This window comes from Octopus sinensis, linkage group LG7, assembly GCF_006345805.1.
Source record: "Octopus sinensis linkage group LG7, ASM634580v1, whole genome shotgun sequence".
Classification (NCBI taxonomy): Eukaryota; Metazoa; Mollusca; class Cephalopoda; order Octopoda; family Octopodidae; genus Octopus; species Octopus sinensis.
The window spans coordinates 638,869-658,874 of NC_043003.1; the positions used below are offsets into that span (position 1 = coordinate 638,869).

The following is a 20,006-nucleotide window of genomic DNA, read 5'->3' on the forward strand; positions in this document are numbered from 1 at the left end:
GTTTGACTGGGGACTGGCAAGCCAGAAGGCTGCACCAGGCTCCAATCTGATCTGGCAAGGTTTCCACAGCCGGATGTCCTTCCTAATGCCAGCCACTCGAAGGGTGTACTGAGTGTTGGCACGTGGGAGGGGGGTAGTCAGGAAGCACTGGCATCAATCATGCTGAAATGGCACTTTTTACTTGCCACCGGCATGGGATGTACATGTTCGTTTCTCTTTTTGCCATCTTTGATTTTATTTTTGATCTTGTATATAAATGAAGATATTTCCTCCGTTCGGCTGCTTTTCTCTCTACAAAACGGGAAGTTACATTGCAGAACAATCATTTTGACAAGTTGTAATTATTTATCACCCGACAAGATACATCTGCACCACCGGATACTCCTGAACCAGTTGTTGAGTGTCCCACCCAAGAGGAATCGATGCTAGGTGTGTCGAAACAACTGTCGTCATTAACAATAAATTCTCATATATTCCATCTTCCGTCTTTCATTTGCCATATATATAATATATATATATATATATATATATATATATATATATATATATATATATATATGTGTGTGTGTGTGTGTATATATATATATACATATACATATACATATGAATGTATATATGAATTCTGTAAATAATAATAATAATAATAATCTTAATGCTTATAAGTGATCCCCATGTATTGGTTAAAGAAAATAGTCTAATATTGAATTACATAAGCCCTTGTCAGAAAAAGTGGGTGTTAGTATGTATGGGAATCAACCCCCAACCCCCCATATTCACGGTAAGTGTTCAAACTGATTACACCAACCTACCTACTCACTTCTTCCTTTAACAACTATAATTCCATAGTCTTTGAGCTTACAATTATTATTATTATTTACACTTCTCCATTTAACACAGAAAATACACACACACATATATATATATATTCATGTTTTTATGCTCAATTTTACATTGATCTAAAGGGTAACTCTATACTTTTGTAAGTAGCTTGCTAACCAACCACATGGTTCCGGGTTCAGTCCCACTGCGTGGCATCTTGGGCAAGTGTCTTCTGCTATAGCCCCGGGCCGACCAATGCCTTGTGAGTGGATTTGGTAGATGGAAACTGAAAGAAGCCTGTCGTATATATGTATATATATATATGTGTGTGTGTATTTGTGTGTCTGTGTTGGTCCCCCTAGCATTGCTTGACAACCGATGTTGGTGTGTTTACGTCCCCGTCAGCGGTTCGGCAAAAGAGACCGATAGAATAAGTACTGGGCTTACAAAGAATAAGTCCCGGGGTCGATTTGCTCGACTAAAGGCGGTGCTCCAGCATGGCCACAGTCAAATGACTGAAACAAGTAAAAGAGTAAAGAGTATAGATTTATTATTCTTAAATACAAGAATGTCATTGACAGTGACTATAACAGCCAAGATTAACTTCAATACATGGCAATCCAAGAATGGCTTCTTAATAGGCTGACACTTCAAAGTCCCTGTCAATAATATTTTTATTTAAGAATATGTATATGTGTGTGTGTATATATATATATATAATATATATATATATATATATATATATATATGTCCAAGTATGTATGATTGTGTATAGAAGAATATATTATTCAATGAAATTCCAACCATTTCTGGTTTTCATGTTTTATCGTTTGCAATTTTTACAATTTTACAATATTGAAATAAACTAGTACTTTCATGTGTTACACAATCATCAGGTTTTTTGTAAACAATAAAACATGAGAATCAGACTCGGAATCTCATTGATTAATATATATATATATGTATACACACACACACACACACATATACATACATGTACACAGTTGAAACACCTTTAGAATTAATTACCAATGAGTGCAACATATTGTGGATTCATATGTAAAGTGGCACTGTTATGTTTTGTCTCAGAAAAGCCTTTTAAATGGCCCTATATGTTAAAACTCAGGACTTTGGTCAGTATGGTGGTCAATTGCTGGACACAGATCTTCAACTTGAGCTGGTTTCCTCAGTGACAAATATGCTGGAAGTTCTGGGCCAAGAAACAAAACATATTCTGATCTATGCAAAAGCTGGCCTCTGCAAAATTAATACTCACTTGAAATGGCTCTAGAAAAAATAAGCCATCCACCGGTAAACTGGTGTTACTGGCTCAAAGGGTTAATGTTGTGCATAACATTTGGACACACTCATCATCATCGTTTAACATCCGTTTTCCATGCTAGCATGGGTTGGATGGTTCGACTGGGGTCTGGGAAGCCAGGAGGCTGCACCAGGCTCCAGTCTGATCTAACAGTGTTTCTACAGCTGGATGCCCTTCCTAGTGTCAACACTATATATATATATACACTATGTGTATATATAACCATCAGGTCCTTCATCATCCTACCTAGAACCGCTGTGCCTTTTCCCATCTGCTCTTTATATAACAATAGGTCCACTTTAGACCCCTGGATCTTGCAAGCTACATGGGGATCTTCACAAGTGCTGATGCTATGCAAGAAAGCACTGTCCTCTTTGTAAAGTTTATGGCATTAAGAAAGGCTTCTGGCAGTAGAAGCCATGCCAAAGCAGACAGTGGAGTATGATGAAGTTGTTTGATTCATCACATTCTATTAAACCTGCCAAACTATGCCAATATAAAAGACGACGTTAAGTGATGATGATGAACTGTATGTAGTCAATGCCAGTACCCACTGATTGGCTCCTGTGTCAGTGGCATGGGTAAAGCACCATCCGTACGTGACTGACGCTAGTACCCATCGACTGGCTCTCCTGCTGGTGGCATGTAAAAAGTACCATACGAATGTGGGTGATGCGAGTACTCATTGATTGGTCCCTGTGCCGGTGGCATGTAAAACGCACTCTCTGAATGTGATCGATGCCAGGGCCGCCTAACTGGCGTCCATGTCGGTGGCATGTAAAAAGCACCCACTTCATTCTTGGAGTGGTTGGCGTTAGGAAGGGCATCCAGCTGTAGAAACCTTGCCAGATCAGATTGGAGCATGGTGCAGCTGCTGGCTCTCCAGACCTGTCAGACCGTCCAACCCATACCAGCATGGAAAACGGACGTTAAACGATGATGATACTGGTGATGATGATGATGACGACGACAGTGATGGAGTATACATATAATGTGTATAGAAACACAGAGCAACATAAGATGGCAGAACCATAAGAACATTGAAGTGGATATCTTGCAGTGTTCTGATTCTCTGTCTTCTGAGTTCGAATCCTACCATATCTTACTTGGGTGGTGGACCTAAACCTGTCACCCGATTTGACACCACCACCACCTGCTACATTGAAGATGGAGCCTTTAGCAGAGTCCATTCCTTTACAAGCATTTCAGCCAGTTTCCAAGTGTGAGGATACCATCTTCCTCCTTTCAGTCTTGGAGAGCCAATAATGGCCACAAGCACTGCCTTACCTCCTAACTAAAAATAAAACAAGGTTAAAAAGAACTGATTTCCTAAATAAACAAGTTTGAGTTAAACCACTTTGGATATTGCCAAACTTCTAAAAATGGTTTCAAATTTTAGCACCAGGCTAGCAACTTTGAGGGAAAGGAGCAAGTTGATTACATTGACCCCAGTATTTCACTGGTACTTCCTTTCGTCAAACCCAAAGGGATGAAAGGCAAAGAGAACTGGAAGAAAGGGCACTAAGCATTTTGTACAATTCTTCAAGCTTTTTCCTTTTTCTTTAGTAGCCATCCAGAACCTTCTACAGGAACCTGATCTGCTCCCGATCCCCACTCTCTCATAATAATCTCCTAGCACAAAGCTGACCCCTCCACTGGGCTTTTAGACCTGCAAACTACCTGGTGACCTCAATAGTGCAGGTGACCCCAAAAAGCACCCAGTCCATGCTGTAACATGTTTGGCATCCAACTGTAGAAACCATGTTGAAACAGATGCTGGAGCTGAACACAGCCCTGGAAATCATTGATCCCTGTCAAGCTGTTCAATCCATGCCAGCATGGAAAATGGACACTGATGATGATGATGATGATGATGATGAAGAGTCAAAAAAACCAATTCTAATAGCAAGCCATTAACACATTTGTTGTACCAACCATAACCTGGGTTTGTGACTCTGAACAGAAATATCTCAGATATTTAAATAACAATCTATAATACAGAGTTAGGAAGTCTTTTCATAGTTGCTTAACCTGCATGATACAAACAGAAAACCTCCCTCAAACCACTGTTTGACAAAGGAACACTTTTGATAATAGGTATCCTTTCGCTATGTGATTAAGAAGCTTGCTTTTGCAACCATGGGGTTTGGGGTTCAATCTGTTTCCCGTTGGTCGTGTCTCCTCAACTGTAATGAGCCTCAGCTTAGTGTTAGTGTAATCCCCTCCCACACCTGATGTCACATCCTTGATGTGCCACTGGGCCAAGTGTGATAGGACCAAGGGGCTGTCTGTGTCTGATCATGACAACCAAGGCCCCTTAAACAATGAGTGAAAGCATGGAACATGTCGGTCAAGCCATGCTCACTTGAGAGTGACAATTGGCTGTTGAAAGGGAACAGGTGATTGTTGGCATTGGATTAACTTTGAAGTATTTAGGAAAGACATCATTGAGTTTTTGACTGAAATATTATACAATTATTTATCTAAAGATGTAGGCAAGTTATTTATACAGTTCTATATTTAAGAGATGAGGAATTATGCACATTATTTACATTTGACGGATATTTTTCCTCATCTTGTTTGTTGTGAACACAACATTTTGGATGATATACCCTCCAGCCTTCATCAGGTGACTTGGGGAAATTTCGAACCTAAGAGTGTGAGCTACTAGCCTCAAGATTCTGAGTTCGATTCCAGGCAGTGATCTGAATAATAATAATAATAATAATAATAATAATAATAATAATAATAATAATAATAATAATAATAATAATAACAACAACATCGGAAAGTACCTTAGGAATGAGAACCCATGTTCGAAATTTCCCCCAAGACACCTGATGAAGGCTGGAGGGTATATCAGCTGAAACATTGTGTTAACAACAAACAAGATGAGGACAAATATCCGTCAAATGTAAATAATGTACAAGTTATTTCTAAACAAAGATATAGTCATGTCTCCACAAAAGAGCAAAACCAGAGGATATAAAAGCTAGTTGGAAGACTCTCCTCAAGCATTTGTTGGACTGAAAATTTGTTTTATCTTTTATCTTTTACTTGTTTCAGTCATTAGACTTTGGCCATGCTGGAGCACCACATTGAAGGGTTTTAGTCGAACAAATCTCTCGCAGAACCTACTTTCCCTTGTAAAGCCTGATACTTATGGTAAAGACACCAACACTGCCAAGCAATGGCAAACACAGATACAAAGACACACACACAAACATATGTATATATACAACAAGCTTCTTTCAGTTTCCATCTACCAAATCTGCTCACAAGGCTTTGGTTGGCCCACAGGCTATAATAGAAGACATTTGCCCAAGTTGCCTAGAACCTGGAACCCTGTGGTTGGGAAGCAAACATCCAACCACACAGCCGCTTTCTATTACAGATGCAAGGCCTGGAATCTTGGGGGTTTGTTAACTACATGAGTCCCAATGTTCAGCTGATCGTTATTTTATTGACCCCTAAAAGATGAAGGGTGAAGTTAAGTTCAGTGGTTATTGACCCTGAAATGACAAAGACAAAGCTGGCTTTGGCAGAATTTGATCTCAGACCATAAACCTCGATGAAATGCCACTACGTATTTTGCCTGGCATACTAATGATTCAGCCAGCTTACTGCCTCAATAAGGATAATAATAAAACAAATCTTCCCTTACAAGCCATTTATTACAAGGGAGATAATCATTTTTTCATAATATTTGGTAGGATTAAAATTTTTAATCTGAAATTTAAGAATAAGAAGATGCATAAAATTCATGTATTTAATTCTTTTTGTTGTCTGCCTGTTATGAAGCTCTTAAAATTTCTAATTTGTTGTAATCATGCATAAGACTATTTCATTCATTTTGGAAATCATAAGCATGATATAACCCAAAATTTATTAATTGAATATTTCGTGAAGCAAGATATAAATTCATGTTAGCTTTCTTTTTCTTCATACAGTGTTAGTTTAGCAATCAAGAGGAAGTCCATAGCATTTACATACAAGATAAGTGTTTCAAGGTAGTAATAAGACTATTAATGATAATAATAATAATTATTATTATATAAATAAAGCATATTAAGTATTGAGACTTGCGTCTGTTGACCTGCAGAAAAGTACCATTCTATATTCTGCAAGAATCCCAAGAAAGACTCTTGAGATTTGAGGAGACTCAGGAGTCACCAGACCTCAAGGCAACATCCTTACTTATTTTACTGCCCCCAAAAAGATGAAAAGCAAAGATGACCACAGCGGAATTCGAACACAGAATTTAAAGACGGACAAAATGCCGCTAAGCATTTTCCCCAGCATGCTAACGATTCTGCCAGCACAGCATGTTAATAATAATAATAATAATAATAATGATAATGGTTTCAAATTTTGCCACAAGGGCAGCCTTTTTGGGGCAGAGGACTAGTTGATAACATCAACCAGTGTTTCATTTGTACTTAATTTATTGACCCTGAAAGGATGAAAGGCAAAGTCAATATTAGCAGAATTTGAACTCAGAATGTAGCAATGGCTAAAATACTGCTAAGCATTTTGTCCTGTGTGCTAATGATTCTGCCAGCTCACCACCTTAATAATAATAATAATAAATAATAATAATAAATAATAATAAATAATAATAATAAAAATCTTTGAAATTGTTTTCTTTTTTTAAATTGTTCTTTTGTTTGTGACCTTTATTTCTTTCTTAGATTTTGTTTATTTCGAAGGTCAAACCTTTTACAGTGGAATCATTTCAGTTAAAATCTAGGAGAAAATGAAGAAGTTTAAATGAAAGAAACCCAGAGAAAGGAATGAGAAGAGCAACAAAGTTGAAAGTGAGGCAGAATGAAGGGAGAGGGAGGTGCAGTCTGGTAATAGTTGGTGTATGAGAAAGGGTGGGAGGGAAGAGTCCAGTATGGCAGTGGGTGGGTCAGAGGTCAGAAGTCAGTGTGGCAGTAAAGTTTGGATGAGAATCGGTCAAGAAATTTTGTAGAAATGACAAAATATTCTAATATTTTTCTTTTATACTTGTTTTGCATCTTAAAACTAATTTTTTGTTGTAATTTATTCCTATTTTAAGATAATTATACGATGCTTCAGGATTCTTTGTTTTTTCTAATACCATTTACAGGGGTGTCTTGTATTCTTAAGCTTCTCTTATTTGTTCAGGAAAACTTCTTTGTATTTCAGAATTCCCTGCTTTTTTTTTAGTATTTCTAGATATTTAGATATTTTATTTATTTATTTACTTTTATTTCATATCCTATTTTGTGAATGGCAGCAGTCTTTGGTCACAGGTTTCCAGGGAACCATTCATTGGTTCATGGATTTACAATAAGGGATTTTGTGCAACTCGGGTGGAACAAATATCACAAATTACTTCATTCAAAAAGCACTAGTTTATCCACCAATGTTCTCTCACCAAAATTCTGTATCTCTTACCAAAAGATCTATTCACACACAAATATGTGTGTGTGTGTGTTTGTGCGTGTGTGTATGTAAGAAATTATTATACATACATTTGCTCTGTAGATCATAATAATCCTTTCTACTATAGGCACTAGGCCTGAAATTTTGGGGGAGGGGGTCCAGTCGATCAGATCGACCCCAGTACGCAACTGGTACTTAATTTACTGACCTCAAAAGGATGAAAGGCAAAGTTAACTTCAGTAGAAATTGAACTCAGAATGTAGGTTTGCAGAGGGCCAACACCCCTACCTTGAAAAAAAGCTAAGTTGTAGAAGCATTGATGACAATTCAAACCCCACAAAACTTGGGAGGTGGTGGTGTTCCCTGAGGGAAGAAGCAGAAATAGACAGCCCAGAGTTGAGAACAGGGGAGAAGAGTTATTGATGGCCTCTGCCCCATGGAGAGTAAAGAGCTTCAATAAGTATCTAAAACTACAATATCTTTTCCATGATATTTGGTTGTGATTTGAAGGAGAGTTGGCTATTATTTCTAGCAGATCGAGCAATCATACAGAAGCTTGATTGTTTAAGTGATTAGAATATATCTTAGTAATCATATATATAGTAAGAGAAGGGATATGAAGGTCCAGGCAGATAACGCCTTACTCTATGTAAAGTGCCAAGGCCGGTTTCTTCTGATAGTGTTTTTTAGGGTATGTTCTTAAAAACTACCATCCGATGTTATGGTTTATTTCCTGGCTTCTTAGAGTGTAAAATCACAATGTTAATAATAAGGAAAACAAAGAATTCACCCCGAAGAAATCGTACAAATTCTGCATAAATATAATTATGCAGCAGTTTACAACTGATACGATTGAAACATGTGTCAGACATTTACTATGACCAAACCCAGCAGAAAGTCTGAATGTTCAAATTCTTCATTTTCCTTTTTATTAGTGTATATATATATATATATACACACACATATATATAATGTAATTACTACTTCCCAGGTTCTCCTAGCTAAGAAACACATGTAGCCTAGCGTTTCATTCCCTAAATTCGAATTTTTATTCACATACATATACCACATGTGGTGCTCCAGCATGATCTCAGCCCTGGGCTGAAACCAGTAAAAGATAAAAGATACGTAACAGCCCCAGCTGCTAAACATGAACTATAAAATAACTTTTTCCAGTTTATCGAACTTCGATAAGGGAAAAATGCAGAACCTTCTACATCAATAAACCCCTATTGTTCCTTAAAGTTGTTTTTAATACCTTCTACAGACTGCTTGAAGCTTACTACCTTCCTACACCTTGATCCCTGGATTTGACTTTTACATATCATTATGTATATATATATATTTTATATATGCATCCATTACATATCCATCCATATTCTCTGTCCACTATTCCAAGGAACATTGTAGGGAGGCAAAGTCCCCAAGCACCTCCACCATACAGAGAGCCCTATCAAAAGTAACTATTATGGAATTATATCAGTTTTAGCTAATATGGTTTCAATAGTGTACATTTTTTAAAAAAATCACTCAAGATTTTAGCAAATCTGAAAAAGTTCTGAATATTTTCAATAAAGTTTATGCACGTAACTGCTCTTTAGTTATCTTTTGAAGCTGTATATGACTATGGTGTGTCCGCACTTGGAGTTTGCATCACCAGTCTGGAACCCCTATCTTGCTCAGTATAACAATCCCCTGGAAACTGTTCGGAAATGTGCAACCAGATAAATACCAGCCGCCAGGCATCTACCATACCCTAAACATCTTGCTTCCCTGGGCATGGATGGACACATTAATGCTCCAACATGTGGCAACTGACTTGCTTGACACCCACAAGATTATCCTCTTTCCAACAACAACCTTGAGTATTTTTTGAATTCCATGTCTCACACTTATGGACATTCTTATCAAACCAAAAAACAAAACAACACCCATGACCTTTGGAAACATTTTTTTCACACCCAGACGCACGGGGTTGGCTACCAGCATCAATTGTTAGCTGTTGGCACATAACATTCTTCAAAACTTCCATGCTTCCTGAAATCCATTAACATTATACCTGATCTCCTCACCCTCACATTTTTCTACATGCTGCACGTGCACGTTTGGTTGCCTTTTCTAATGAGCTGTAGTTCACCTGAGTACTGCATAAAATAAGGTCATTATATGTGTGTGTTGCCATATTCCCTTCCATATCGGCTATCTCTGATGAGTGTAAAGTCATATAATCAGTTTGTTTACTAACACTCAATTGTATTCTTTATGCAAAACCAATTGGTAAGATCAACCGTGATGGATATTTAATACTATAAATTTTGGATTATAAATATATAATTTAATTAGTTAGATTAGAAGCCTTTCATTTGGTGTCTGACAGACTTTTAATTCATCAATTGTGTTCAGATATGAGTTTAAAGAGTTACGTGGGTAAACTATTTGGGAAGCTATATGAGACTAATTCAATGTTTTCGAAGTTAATTTGGTGTTAAATGTGTTTAACTCTTCATAATTAATTAGTTTTAGGAAAGTACATGTTAATTACACTTAAAAGCATTTTTTGTTATTTGCATATAACTAATTAAAGTTTTATGTCCTTAATTTATATTTTAATTATGTTGTCATTAAATTAATCTAAGGAATAAGGATATAAGCAATGTTTTAAAGTTGTGAGTTTTAATTTTGTTTCTGAACTTTTGTTCAAGCCAGTATTTTGGGATCAAAATATATTCAATAACTAGGGAATTAATTATGTTTAATTAAGACTTAGTTAAGACATTTGCATGCTGCCTTTCAAATTAATATTTATTTAATTTACATTTTTTTTCTCTGTGTTTTTCTTATATATTGAATGTTTAATAATCTTTCAAGTATTTTAAATATCGATTTCAGGTCTTCATAATATTCTTTGAAATTATCTTTTTAACTATTCATAAAACTCCATAAGTCTTTTATTTAAAAAAACAAAAAACAAAAGTAGATTTTTAAATTTAAAAAAAAAATCATAAACAAAAAAAAATCAACAAAACAATTGAAGAAAACAAACAAACAAAAAAAGGGAATAAATTTATTTGATAACGTTGAGTCGATTATCCCAGCCCAGTAAATCTGGGTTTGAAGTAGAGAAGTGGGGAGGGGGGGGGGCTAATTTACAGCACCCAAACAAAACAAAAAACAAACAAGGAACAAAACAGTAATAACAAAACGAAACATGTATGTATATATATATATATATATATATATATATATATATATATACACACATACACATGTGTAGATACGAAAACAAGAGAATATGTATCAGGATTATTATCATTATTATTATTATTATTATATAGAACTCTCTCCAGAACTTTGTTGCAGCGTGGATGGGTGGGTGGGTGGGTGGGAGTCGTCTGCTGTTCTTTTGGATTTTGCCAGTGACATTGATTTCAGTTATTTATGGAAAATCTTTCTCTTTCTCTCTCAGAGGATTTTCTCCTGCCTCCTCCTCCTCCTCCTATTAATCACCCCTCCCCCTGCCACACTCAATAGTTTAAAGGAGTTCAAAATACGAAGAATTTGGGGCTGCATGTAAAGTAAGTGAAATTGTGTTGTAAATATATTAGAATATATATATATATATATATATATAGAGAGAGAGAGAGAGATGGATAGATAGATAGATGGAGAGAAAGGGAGAAACAGATAGGAAAAGAGGGAGGGAGAAAATGGTGGGAGAGGAGGAGAGAAAATGTAAGGGAAGAACACAGGCAACAAATTCCAGACTTTGAAACTCTGAGAGTACATAGAAGTTCCAGTGCTATATGTGTGTGTGTGTGTGTGTATGCATGTGTGTGCTTTTTATGTATGTGTGCCAAGGGGTGGTAGTTTGTGCATACTTTCATATATTCGCACACATTGCAAGCTGTCTGCACACACACATGCTTCTTTCAATGTGCAAACATGTGCAGCGGCTAAGTTTTCCATGACAAACCTGTAGATTTCATTTTCATCGTATAAAATATTAAAAAAAGCATAAATAAAAACAATAAGAAAATCCATCATCATCATCATCATCATCTACTCAATTCCCTAAAGCGTGAACCCTAATGATCATTATAACGACAATAGTACTAAAGAAAAGACGACTGGCACCTTGTCAGTCCATAGAGATATCATGTCTGGTGCTTCCTTCAATATCTTCCGGTTTGTAATGAGTTGGTGTTTCTCAGTAATTTCTGATGGAGATGGCAGAAAAACTCAAGAAATTCAATCAATCAATGACCCAGCAATAAGATTTTAATATTTTATACATCAAAGCAGCAGGTGTTGTAATTGTGTCCAAAGATCATTAGTAAATAATCAAAACAATTAAGAGATTCTTTGAAATTCCTCACACACACAAAATAAAAAATTAAAAAATTAAAAAAATTAAAAAAATTGCAAACCCTTTAAAAAGAGTTTTCATGCTTCAACTTCTTGCCCTTAGTTTACTTGATAAATTTTCTGAACTGCCTGAAGTACCCACTAAAATCAAATACTTAAAAATAATCCTTTCCAAATTTGACACAAGGCCAGCAATTTCGAAAGGATAAGGAAGTCGACTATATCAAGCTCAGTACTTGATTGGTACTTATTTTTATCGATCCTGAGAGGATGGACAGTATCGTTTACCTTGGCAGTATTTGAACTCAGAATGTAAAGAACTGAAAGAAATGCTGCAAAGCATTTTGTCCGATGTACTAACGGTTCTGCTAGATTGCTATCTTTAGACTTAGAAATAATAAATTACAAAGTATGATGGTATTTTCAAAGAAATTATTTGAAAAAAATTACCAAATAAAAACTTCACACAAAACAAGCAGGTGTATAATCTCCATGAAATTGTCTGCTAGATTAAACAGGAAGAAATTCTTAAACTCCTGAAAATGCCAACAATGTACACATTTACAAGAAATAAGGATAAAAGCTTCTATATGCTCAACAGCAAAAGAATTTCTCTACAGTCAGTTGCCAACAATTTCCTTTTATGCATTCCATTGGTATATCTTGTTTGACTCGCTGCAAAGACTCAAATGTGGTTTTGGAAGATATTGAAGCACCTAGGACATGGTATTCTCTCTGAGATGGATCCTCCAAAAAATGCCACAAAAGAAGCAGATGTTCATTAAATTAGCTCAACTACAAATATATGCTTGTCCACAAAATTTCATTAACATTTTCCAGCATTTTCATGACAAAACCGATGTTGAGACATACATCAATAACATGTTGCATGCTTTATCTAACCGGGAGTCAAGCAGGGAGAGATGCACTTGTCTTTGCTATGATTAAAACCATTCTTACACTTCATAAGCCATAAAAACATCAACCTCTTCAATTTTAGAAGGTTGCAGGCTTACACCAAAGTCTAGCATCTTTACTACATTACTGATGTATCCTTTATAATACACACTCAAGAGGTGGCTGATCCTAAATACGTTTGCTAATGAGATTTTAAATCATTAGTTAAATACACTGGGCCTTCACCATAACTTCCTGCTTTTCTTTACTCATTAATTATTTTCCCATCAATGGTAATTTGCTGAAAATGGCTCCCTTATTCAAGCATTTGAGCAGCAACATTGCTTTTCTCTCAAACCCAAACTGACAAAGGTGTGCCTTCAGGAATTAAAGCTTGTTTCATGCAGTTGGCAGGCCAAGGTGTTGAGGACTTCCAAACAAAAACCCCAAAATAAGAACCAACTCCAATGAGTACACGGCAGTTTGTTTCAGCATTCTCAGATGCTTCATGTTATACAAGATTGTTGTAGAAAATAGCTATTACACATGTAAATGAGATTGCTAACATACACACACACACATACACATTGCTGAGTATGTATGTGTGTGTGTATATATATATATATATATATGTCTAAACACATGCACACATGAACACACCCACCCAATCAAATGCACCCACATGAATGTCAATAAATGAGAGACAATAGGATAGCAATAATTATATGAATATTTATAAACATACATACATATAAATATATACATATACATACATATATATATATATTTATATACACACACATACATATATATATATTTACATATATACACACATATATATAAACATACATATGTAAATATATATATATATGTATATATATATAAAGATGTATGTATATATTTATAAAGATATATATGCATGTATGTATAAATATATATATGTAGAAAGATATAAAGATATATATATATACTCAAACATACACATATATGATATATATAAATATTTATTTATACATTATATGATGTATATACATACATATTTATATATATATATATATTATATTTTAAATCCTTTTGTTTATACAATAATGAAAATCTGGTCAGAGAAGACCCGACAAACAGCCACACCATCAACTGATGTTGTTGGCAAATATAGAAAGAGAGAGAAAAATTGAGTGGGTCGAATAGGTAGCCATTGCTGGATTAATGGGTCATCACTTTGTTACTGCTTGTTGGGGTGGGGGTGGAGGAGGGGTAAATAAGTTAGCTAGTACACTTCTTAAGGGTTGAAAATATAAGGAAAGGGGCTGAAGTCATACAACCATCAGATTTGTTGTAAAATACGAATCCATTCAGATTTCTGAGTGACCACCACAACTTCCAATATTTTGTGGATTTCTAGCTAGATAAAAGTTTTAGTACTTATTGAGTTAGGGGACAAAAAAATTTGAATAAATAAGTTATTTTGATGAAAGGAAAAGTTTGTTGGGCAGAAATAAGCATCAAACACACCTCATTATCTTTTTCATTTTCTTTTCTTTTTTTTTTTCTGGATTCCACCATTTTTGACAAAATTTCTGATTCTTGACTAAAAAAAAAAAAATGAAAAAAGGTAATAAAGTTGCGCTGCGGTGAGGGGAATTTTTTGTAAAAGTGAAGCTTTAAAATTTTTTTTTTTTTTTTTTCACAGAATCATCAGAAACTCTGTATTTTCTACATGGAATTCAAAAGAAAACAAAAAGTAAAAACGAAAAAAAAAAAAAAATGTAAACTTCCAGAAAAAAAGAAATTTCAGGAGTGTGGGATTTGAAACTCTTTTGAAATGGTGTTTTTTTTTTGGGTGGGTGGGGGGCGGGGGAATTGCCATTGTCAAAAACATTGGAATCCAAAGGAAAAGCAGTGGGGTACATGTTTGATACCTCTACTATTAATTATTGTTTAAATTTAATTAAATTGTTTTTAATTAAATTTTTCTTTCATTTGCATCTGATTACCTGTTGCATATTTACCTGTTGTTTAATCAAAGTGGTTTAACAACTTCTGATCAGAAAATTCAATTTGCCTCTATTTAGTAAGAAGATTATTATTATCATCATCATCATCACCATCATCAACCACTGCTTAGTAAAAAGGCTTAACTACTACTTAATAACCTCTGCATAACCACTGGTTAATTAGAATATGCTTAATCAAGATGGTGGTTTTTGCCAATGCTTTTGAAACATTTAACCATTGCATTTGTGAAAGTGAATTACTGGTATTTAGATAAAATAGATTATTGTCGCTGTTTAATGTGAGAAAATGGTCGGTCGACTCCGTAGAAACTTGGGTAGATTCTATGTGTTTATGTGTGAGGCAAATCTGAAGCATAATTCTGATGGTAGCAGTGGTTATTTCAGTGGTGGTGGTGGTGGTGGTGGTGGTACTGATGGTGTTAGTATTGTTAATTCCTAGTGGTGGTGGGAGGTAGGAGTAAGATAAGAAGAAGAAGAAGAGTATTGCAGCAGTGACATATGATGCCATGTTAAAAGAGAGAGGGAAAGAGGGGATGGGGGTGGAGAGAATGAGAGACTGGGGACATGGGGGTAGGAGCAGGGGAAGAGGAGGATTAGTAAAAAAAATTAGACCCAGAAAATGTTTTTTTTTTTTCTTTTAAAAAAAAAAGGAAGTAAAAAAAATAATGGAAACATTCAAGTTTATGAAGCAAAAAATGTTTTTTTTTCTTTTTCTTTTCGGTGTGTATTTTGTATTTTTTTAAAATTTGTGGAAGATGGTAAGGAAGAAGGGAGCGAGAGAAAGGTTTGGGTTGGAAGTGGGGGGGCAGAATCAACACGACAGTACAGGCAAAATGGCCACATATCACCAACAACAACAACAACAGCAACAACAACAACAACATCAATAGCAGATCAACAGGAAGCAGTCTCTCTGTTCGTTTCTCGGCATAGGAAGATGGATACGATCAAGCCAAACATCTGCAAGAAAGAAGAATAAGAAGTTTTAGACAGAGTGTGTGTGTGTGTGTGTGTGTGTGTGTGTGACACTCCAACCTTTGATCACCTGGTACAAAGTTACCTCCTCCAATGCCCTCACCTCTCAAAAGATCTTTGTCCTGAAAGTTACTTGGTGACCCTGTCAGTGCGGGTGCCACTTAAAAAGCACCCAGTCCACACTGCAAAGTGGTTGGCATTTGGAAGGGCATCCAGATGTAAAAACCATGTCAAAACTCACCTCACCTGTGCTGGTGCCACGTAAAAAGCACTTAGTTTACACTGTAGGGTGGTTGGTGTTAGGAAGGGTGTTGAGCTGTAAAAACCCTGCCAAAACAGACACAGAAGCCTGGTGCAGTCCTCCAGCTTGGCCAGACCTCAGTCAAACCACCCAACCCATGCCAGCTTAGAAGGCAGATGTTAAACAATGAAGATGACGAAATATATATATACCGTAAAACTTCATGTGATTTGCAAACCTGTGTAATTTACACAGGTGATTTTCAGGATAAAATTTGTTAAAAAAAAGCTTCTACTCATGTCAAATTCGCACCTAAAAGTTTTCAGAATTGTTGATATGGCCAGGGGAAAAGGTCTTCAATTTAGTTGTGTTTAGCATAATTTCACTTACTTCTGGTTATTAAAAGCTGTTAAATTACAAAGTGTTTGTGTTGTTTATGATAAACTTTATTTTACATTTCTTGCCCAGAAGGGATCATGCCTATACAGCCACACCTGCACCTGTATGTCTCAGGTGTGTTGAAACCCCCCAAATAAACTGTGTGTGAGGGTGTACTCTTTTTACTCTTTTACTTGTTTCAGTCATTTGACTGTGGCCATGCTGGAGCATTGCCTTTTAGTTGAGCACATCGACCCCAAGACTTATTCTTTGTAAGCCTAGTACATATTCTATCGGTCTCTTTTGCTGAACCGCTAAGTTATGGGGACATAAACACACCAGCATTGGTTGTCAAGCGATGTTGGGGGGACAAACATATACACACACACACACATATATATATATATATATATATATATATATATATATACATATATACGATGGGCTTCTTCCAGTTTCCATCTACCAAATCCACTCACAAGGCTTTGGTTGGCTATAGTAGAAGACAGTTGCCCAAGGTGCCACGCAGTGGGACTGAACCCAGAACCATGTAGTTCATAAGCAAGCTACTTACCACACAGCCACTCCTGCACTTGTTCATTTATTTCCGATTTTCTACAACTAATGCCCACATTCAGATTTTCATACAAACTCTTACAATCAGGTTTTGCTACTCTCAAAGTGCAGTCAAATTTTTTATCCTTTATTCGTTTCAGTGATTAGTCTAATCACTGAGGCCAGAATTTTAGTCAAACAAATCAACCTCAGTACTTATTTTATTTTTTAGCCTGGTTCCTATTCTTGGGGTCTCTTTTGCCAAACTGCTAAGTCACAGGGACATAAACACACCCACACCAGTTCTGAAGTGGTGGAGGTGGACAAACACACAAAGACACAGATGGTAGGATCCTTTCAGTTTCTGTCTACCAAATCCATTCACAAGGCTTTGATTAGCCTGGGGTTATTGTAGAAAGTACTTGCCCAAGGTTCCACGCAGAGGGACTGAACCTAGAACCAGGTGGTTGGGAAGCAAACTTCTTACCACACAGCCATGCCTGCATTATTTCATTTCTTTAAAAATTAGTGTTACTGATGTGTCAACGCGTCAGCACAAAGTGTTAGTAATGTGCGTTAGTATGGAATGTCACAGTTTTGCACTGATTGGTGACGTTAATAACTGTGACCCCAAGGAAACAATACTCACCTCCAACACTGCAATACCACAGCCGACACCTATCAGAATATCCAAGTGCTTACTGATCCAGCTTGCCATCTCATCTCGACATCCCTACAAAACAAGGGTTGAATTCAGGTCTGTTAGTGTTAGTGGACCTTATAAAAATATTTTTAAGATTTACAAAAATCATTTTGTGATTTAGAAAAACCTTTGAGATTTATTACAAAGATAATAAATCTTTTTGGTGAAATCAAAAAGATCTGATGACAGAAATGAACTCTTGTACAAAACAAATGTTTGATCCCTAGAAACGAATCATTTGTGTCGATTGTTCAACAAGAAGCTGCAATCCCCTCATCTATTATTTACAACAGAAGAGTCCATCTATTAAATAACTGTAGACCTACCTTACTGTTGTACTCTGAGCCCATGTTAACGCAGTCGTTCTCATCAACATACTCAGGGTCCAGAGGGTTGTTGTTTGACATCTTACAGCAAGACCTAGGCAGTTTCTGATAAAAAGAAAACATACTTTATTATTTTAATTCCAAAAATAATATTTATTATCATTATTAAAATTATCACCATTATAATTAACATTTGACTTCATTTTGTTACTGCCATGCAATTATTATTTCTTGAATAAAATGCCAATTATTGTCAGGAAAGAGGTATCGTTGACTGTATCATCTGCAGTATATTACTGGTATTGTTTTTCTTAACTCTGACAACTAATTCAATATAATAATCATTTGTTTTTACATACTGTTTAAAAATTTATGGCCTTGTGCCTATGTTAGAAATTAACCCTGACCGAATGAAAGACAAAAATCAATTGAAATGGTTTTGAACTAAAAGAAAAACCAAGATGTTGTTTTTTAACATTGGTCCACTGTCATCTGCTTTAGTAGACACCAGCACTTGGTATTGTGGTTTCTCCAGTTAACACTGCCAGGACTTGGTATGGTGGGTCCTCTCGTTGAGACCACAGTACTTGCTATAAGCTATAAAAGTTCTACCTGTCAGTATTTGTGCTTCAAATCAGTTTTATGAGGTGAGTCTTCGTCACGAAGGAAGTGGCAATTTCTATGTGGCTGCTGTTAGTTGATTTTCTGACTTAGACCCAGCTTGCCACGTGCCAGGGTGGATTTATTGTTGTGAAGAATTCAGACATTATTAAGATTACCTGCACGGAATCGTATGACAGACCAACAACATCAACAATGTCCTCGATTGTCATACAATGATCCTCACACACAAGCTGATGGATTTTCTCTACATTTCTGGGAGGTGATACTTTTGGCAGGTCTTCCAGATTGCTCATAGTCTTCCAGGGACATTCTTCAGCTTTTGAAGCGCCTGTGCCACTTGAAACATTGCATACGACCCATTGCCTTGTCGCTGTAAGCTTGCCAAAGAATGCTCAAAGCCTCTCTGTAGCAGACTTCCCAAGTTTAATGCAAAATTTCATGTTGGCTCTTTGTACCATCTTCCTGTCCTTGACAAAAATCACAGACTACAGCAACCAGGTGATCACAAAAACACAAATTTCACAACTTATGAAGTATAAACAGCAATGTCACTCAGCACACTGCCTCGTGAAGGTCACTGCTAGCTCTCATGTATACACAATCATGTGCTGCCATCTCTTGGCATGCTATAGTCTTTGCAGCTTTAATAATAAAGCATATTACTCTACCTCTGGTATTTGAATACTATTTTTCCCACCTGGTTTCTGCCAAATAAACACACACACACACACACACACACTATATTCATTCTTCAGTCGTTTATTAACGATGACAGGGAGCAAGTGAGAGAATAAAAGGAAAAGCAGATCCATTTCAAGCGCGGTCTCTAGAATTTTTTGAAGGGAAGGCACAAGGTCAGAACGGAGTACAATTCCAGGAGAAAAATGGAATAATAACATTATTTAGAAGGGTGCCCTTCTTTTCTTGAGATGGTCATGTGGCCCTCAGGCCCCTATCCCTTGGGTTCATCCCTGCATTTTTTGACTAACATCAAATGTGAGAAAGACCGATGCTGGAAGAGGAAATGAAGAGGAAATGAAGAGGAAATGAAGAGGAAATGAAGAGGAAATGAAGAGATGTTCATCACACTCACCACAGTCCTGTTGAGGCTTTCATACCATGTGCTGTTGATGTAGTCCCTTGCGCCCAAGGCTCCACAGCACTTACCCTGAAAATAGCAGACACAAAGAAATCGTTAACCCTCCGTTAAAAGATGGTTACCCAATGAGAATTATACAGGAATAAAAAAAAATTAATAGAGAGAGAGAGGGAGAGAGAGAGAGAGAGAGAGAGAGAGAGAATGAAAGAGAAGAGAGGAAGGGAGAAAGTGAAGGAGAAAGAGAGAGAGAGAGAGAAAGGAGAGAGGGTGGGAAAG

General features: G+C 36.3%; 1 protein-coding gene across 3 annotated transcripts in view; it reads right to left on the reverse strand.

Annotated features, from left to right (window-relative positions):
* Positions 1-14,496: 14,496 nt before the first annotated feature.
* LOC115214212 (tetraspanin-18) overlaps positions 14,497-20,006 on the reverse strand; it is a 224,819-nt gene continuing 219,309 nt past the window's right edge. For all 3 annotated transcript variants that reach the window (XM_029783323.2, XM_036504444.1, XM_036504443.1), the window contains 4 exons: positions 19,725-19,799; positions 18,008-18,112; positions 17,628-17,711; positions 14,497-15,789 (listed from right to left, as the gene is read on the reverse strand). In XM_029783323.2, the coding sequence (XP_029639183.1) occupies positions 15,724-15,789; positions 17,628-17,711; positions 18,008-18,112; positions 19,725-19,799 (330 nt within the window). In that variant the 3' untranslated portion in view covers positions 14,497-15,723. The remainder of the gene's footprint in view (positions 15,790-17,627; positions 17,712-18,007; positions 18,113-19,724; positions 19,800-20,006) is intronic.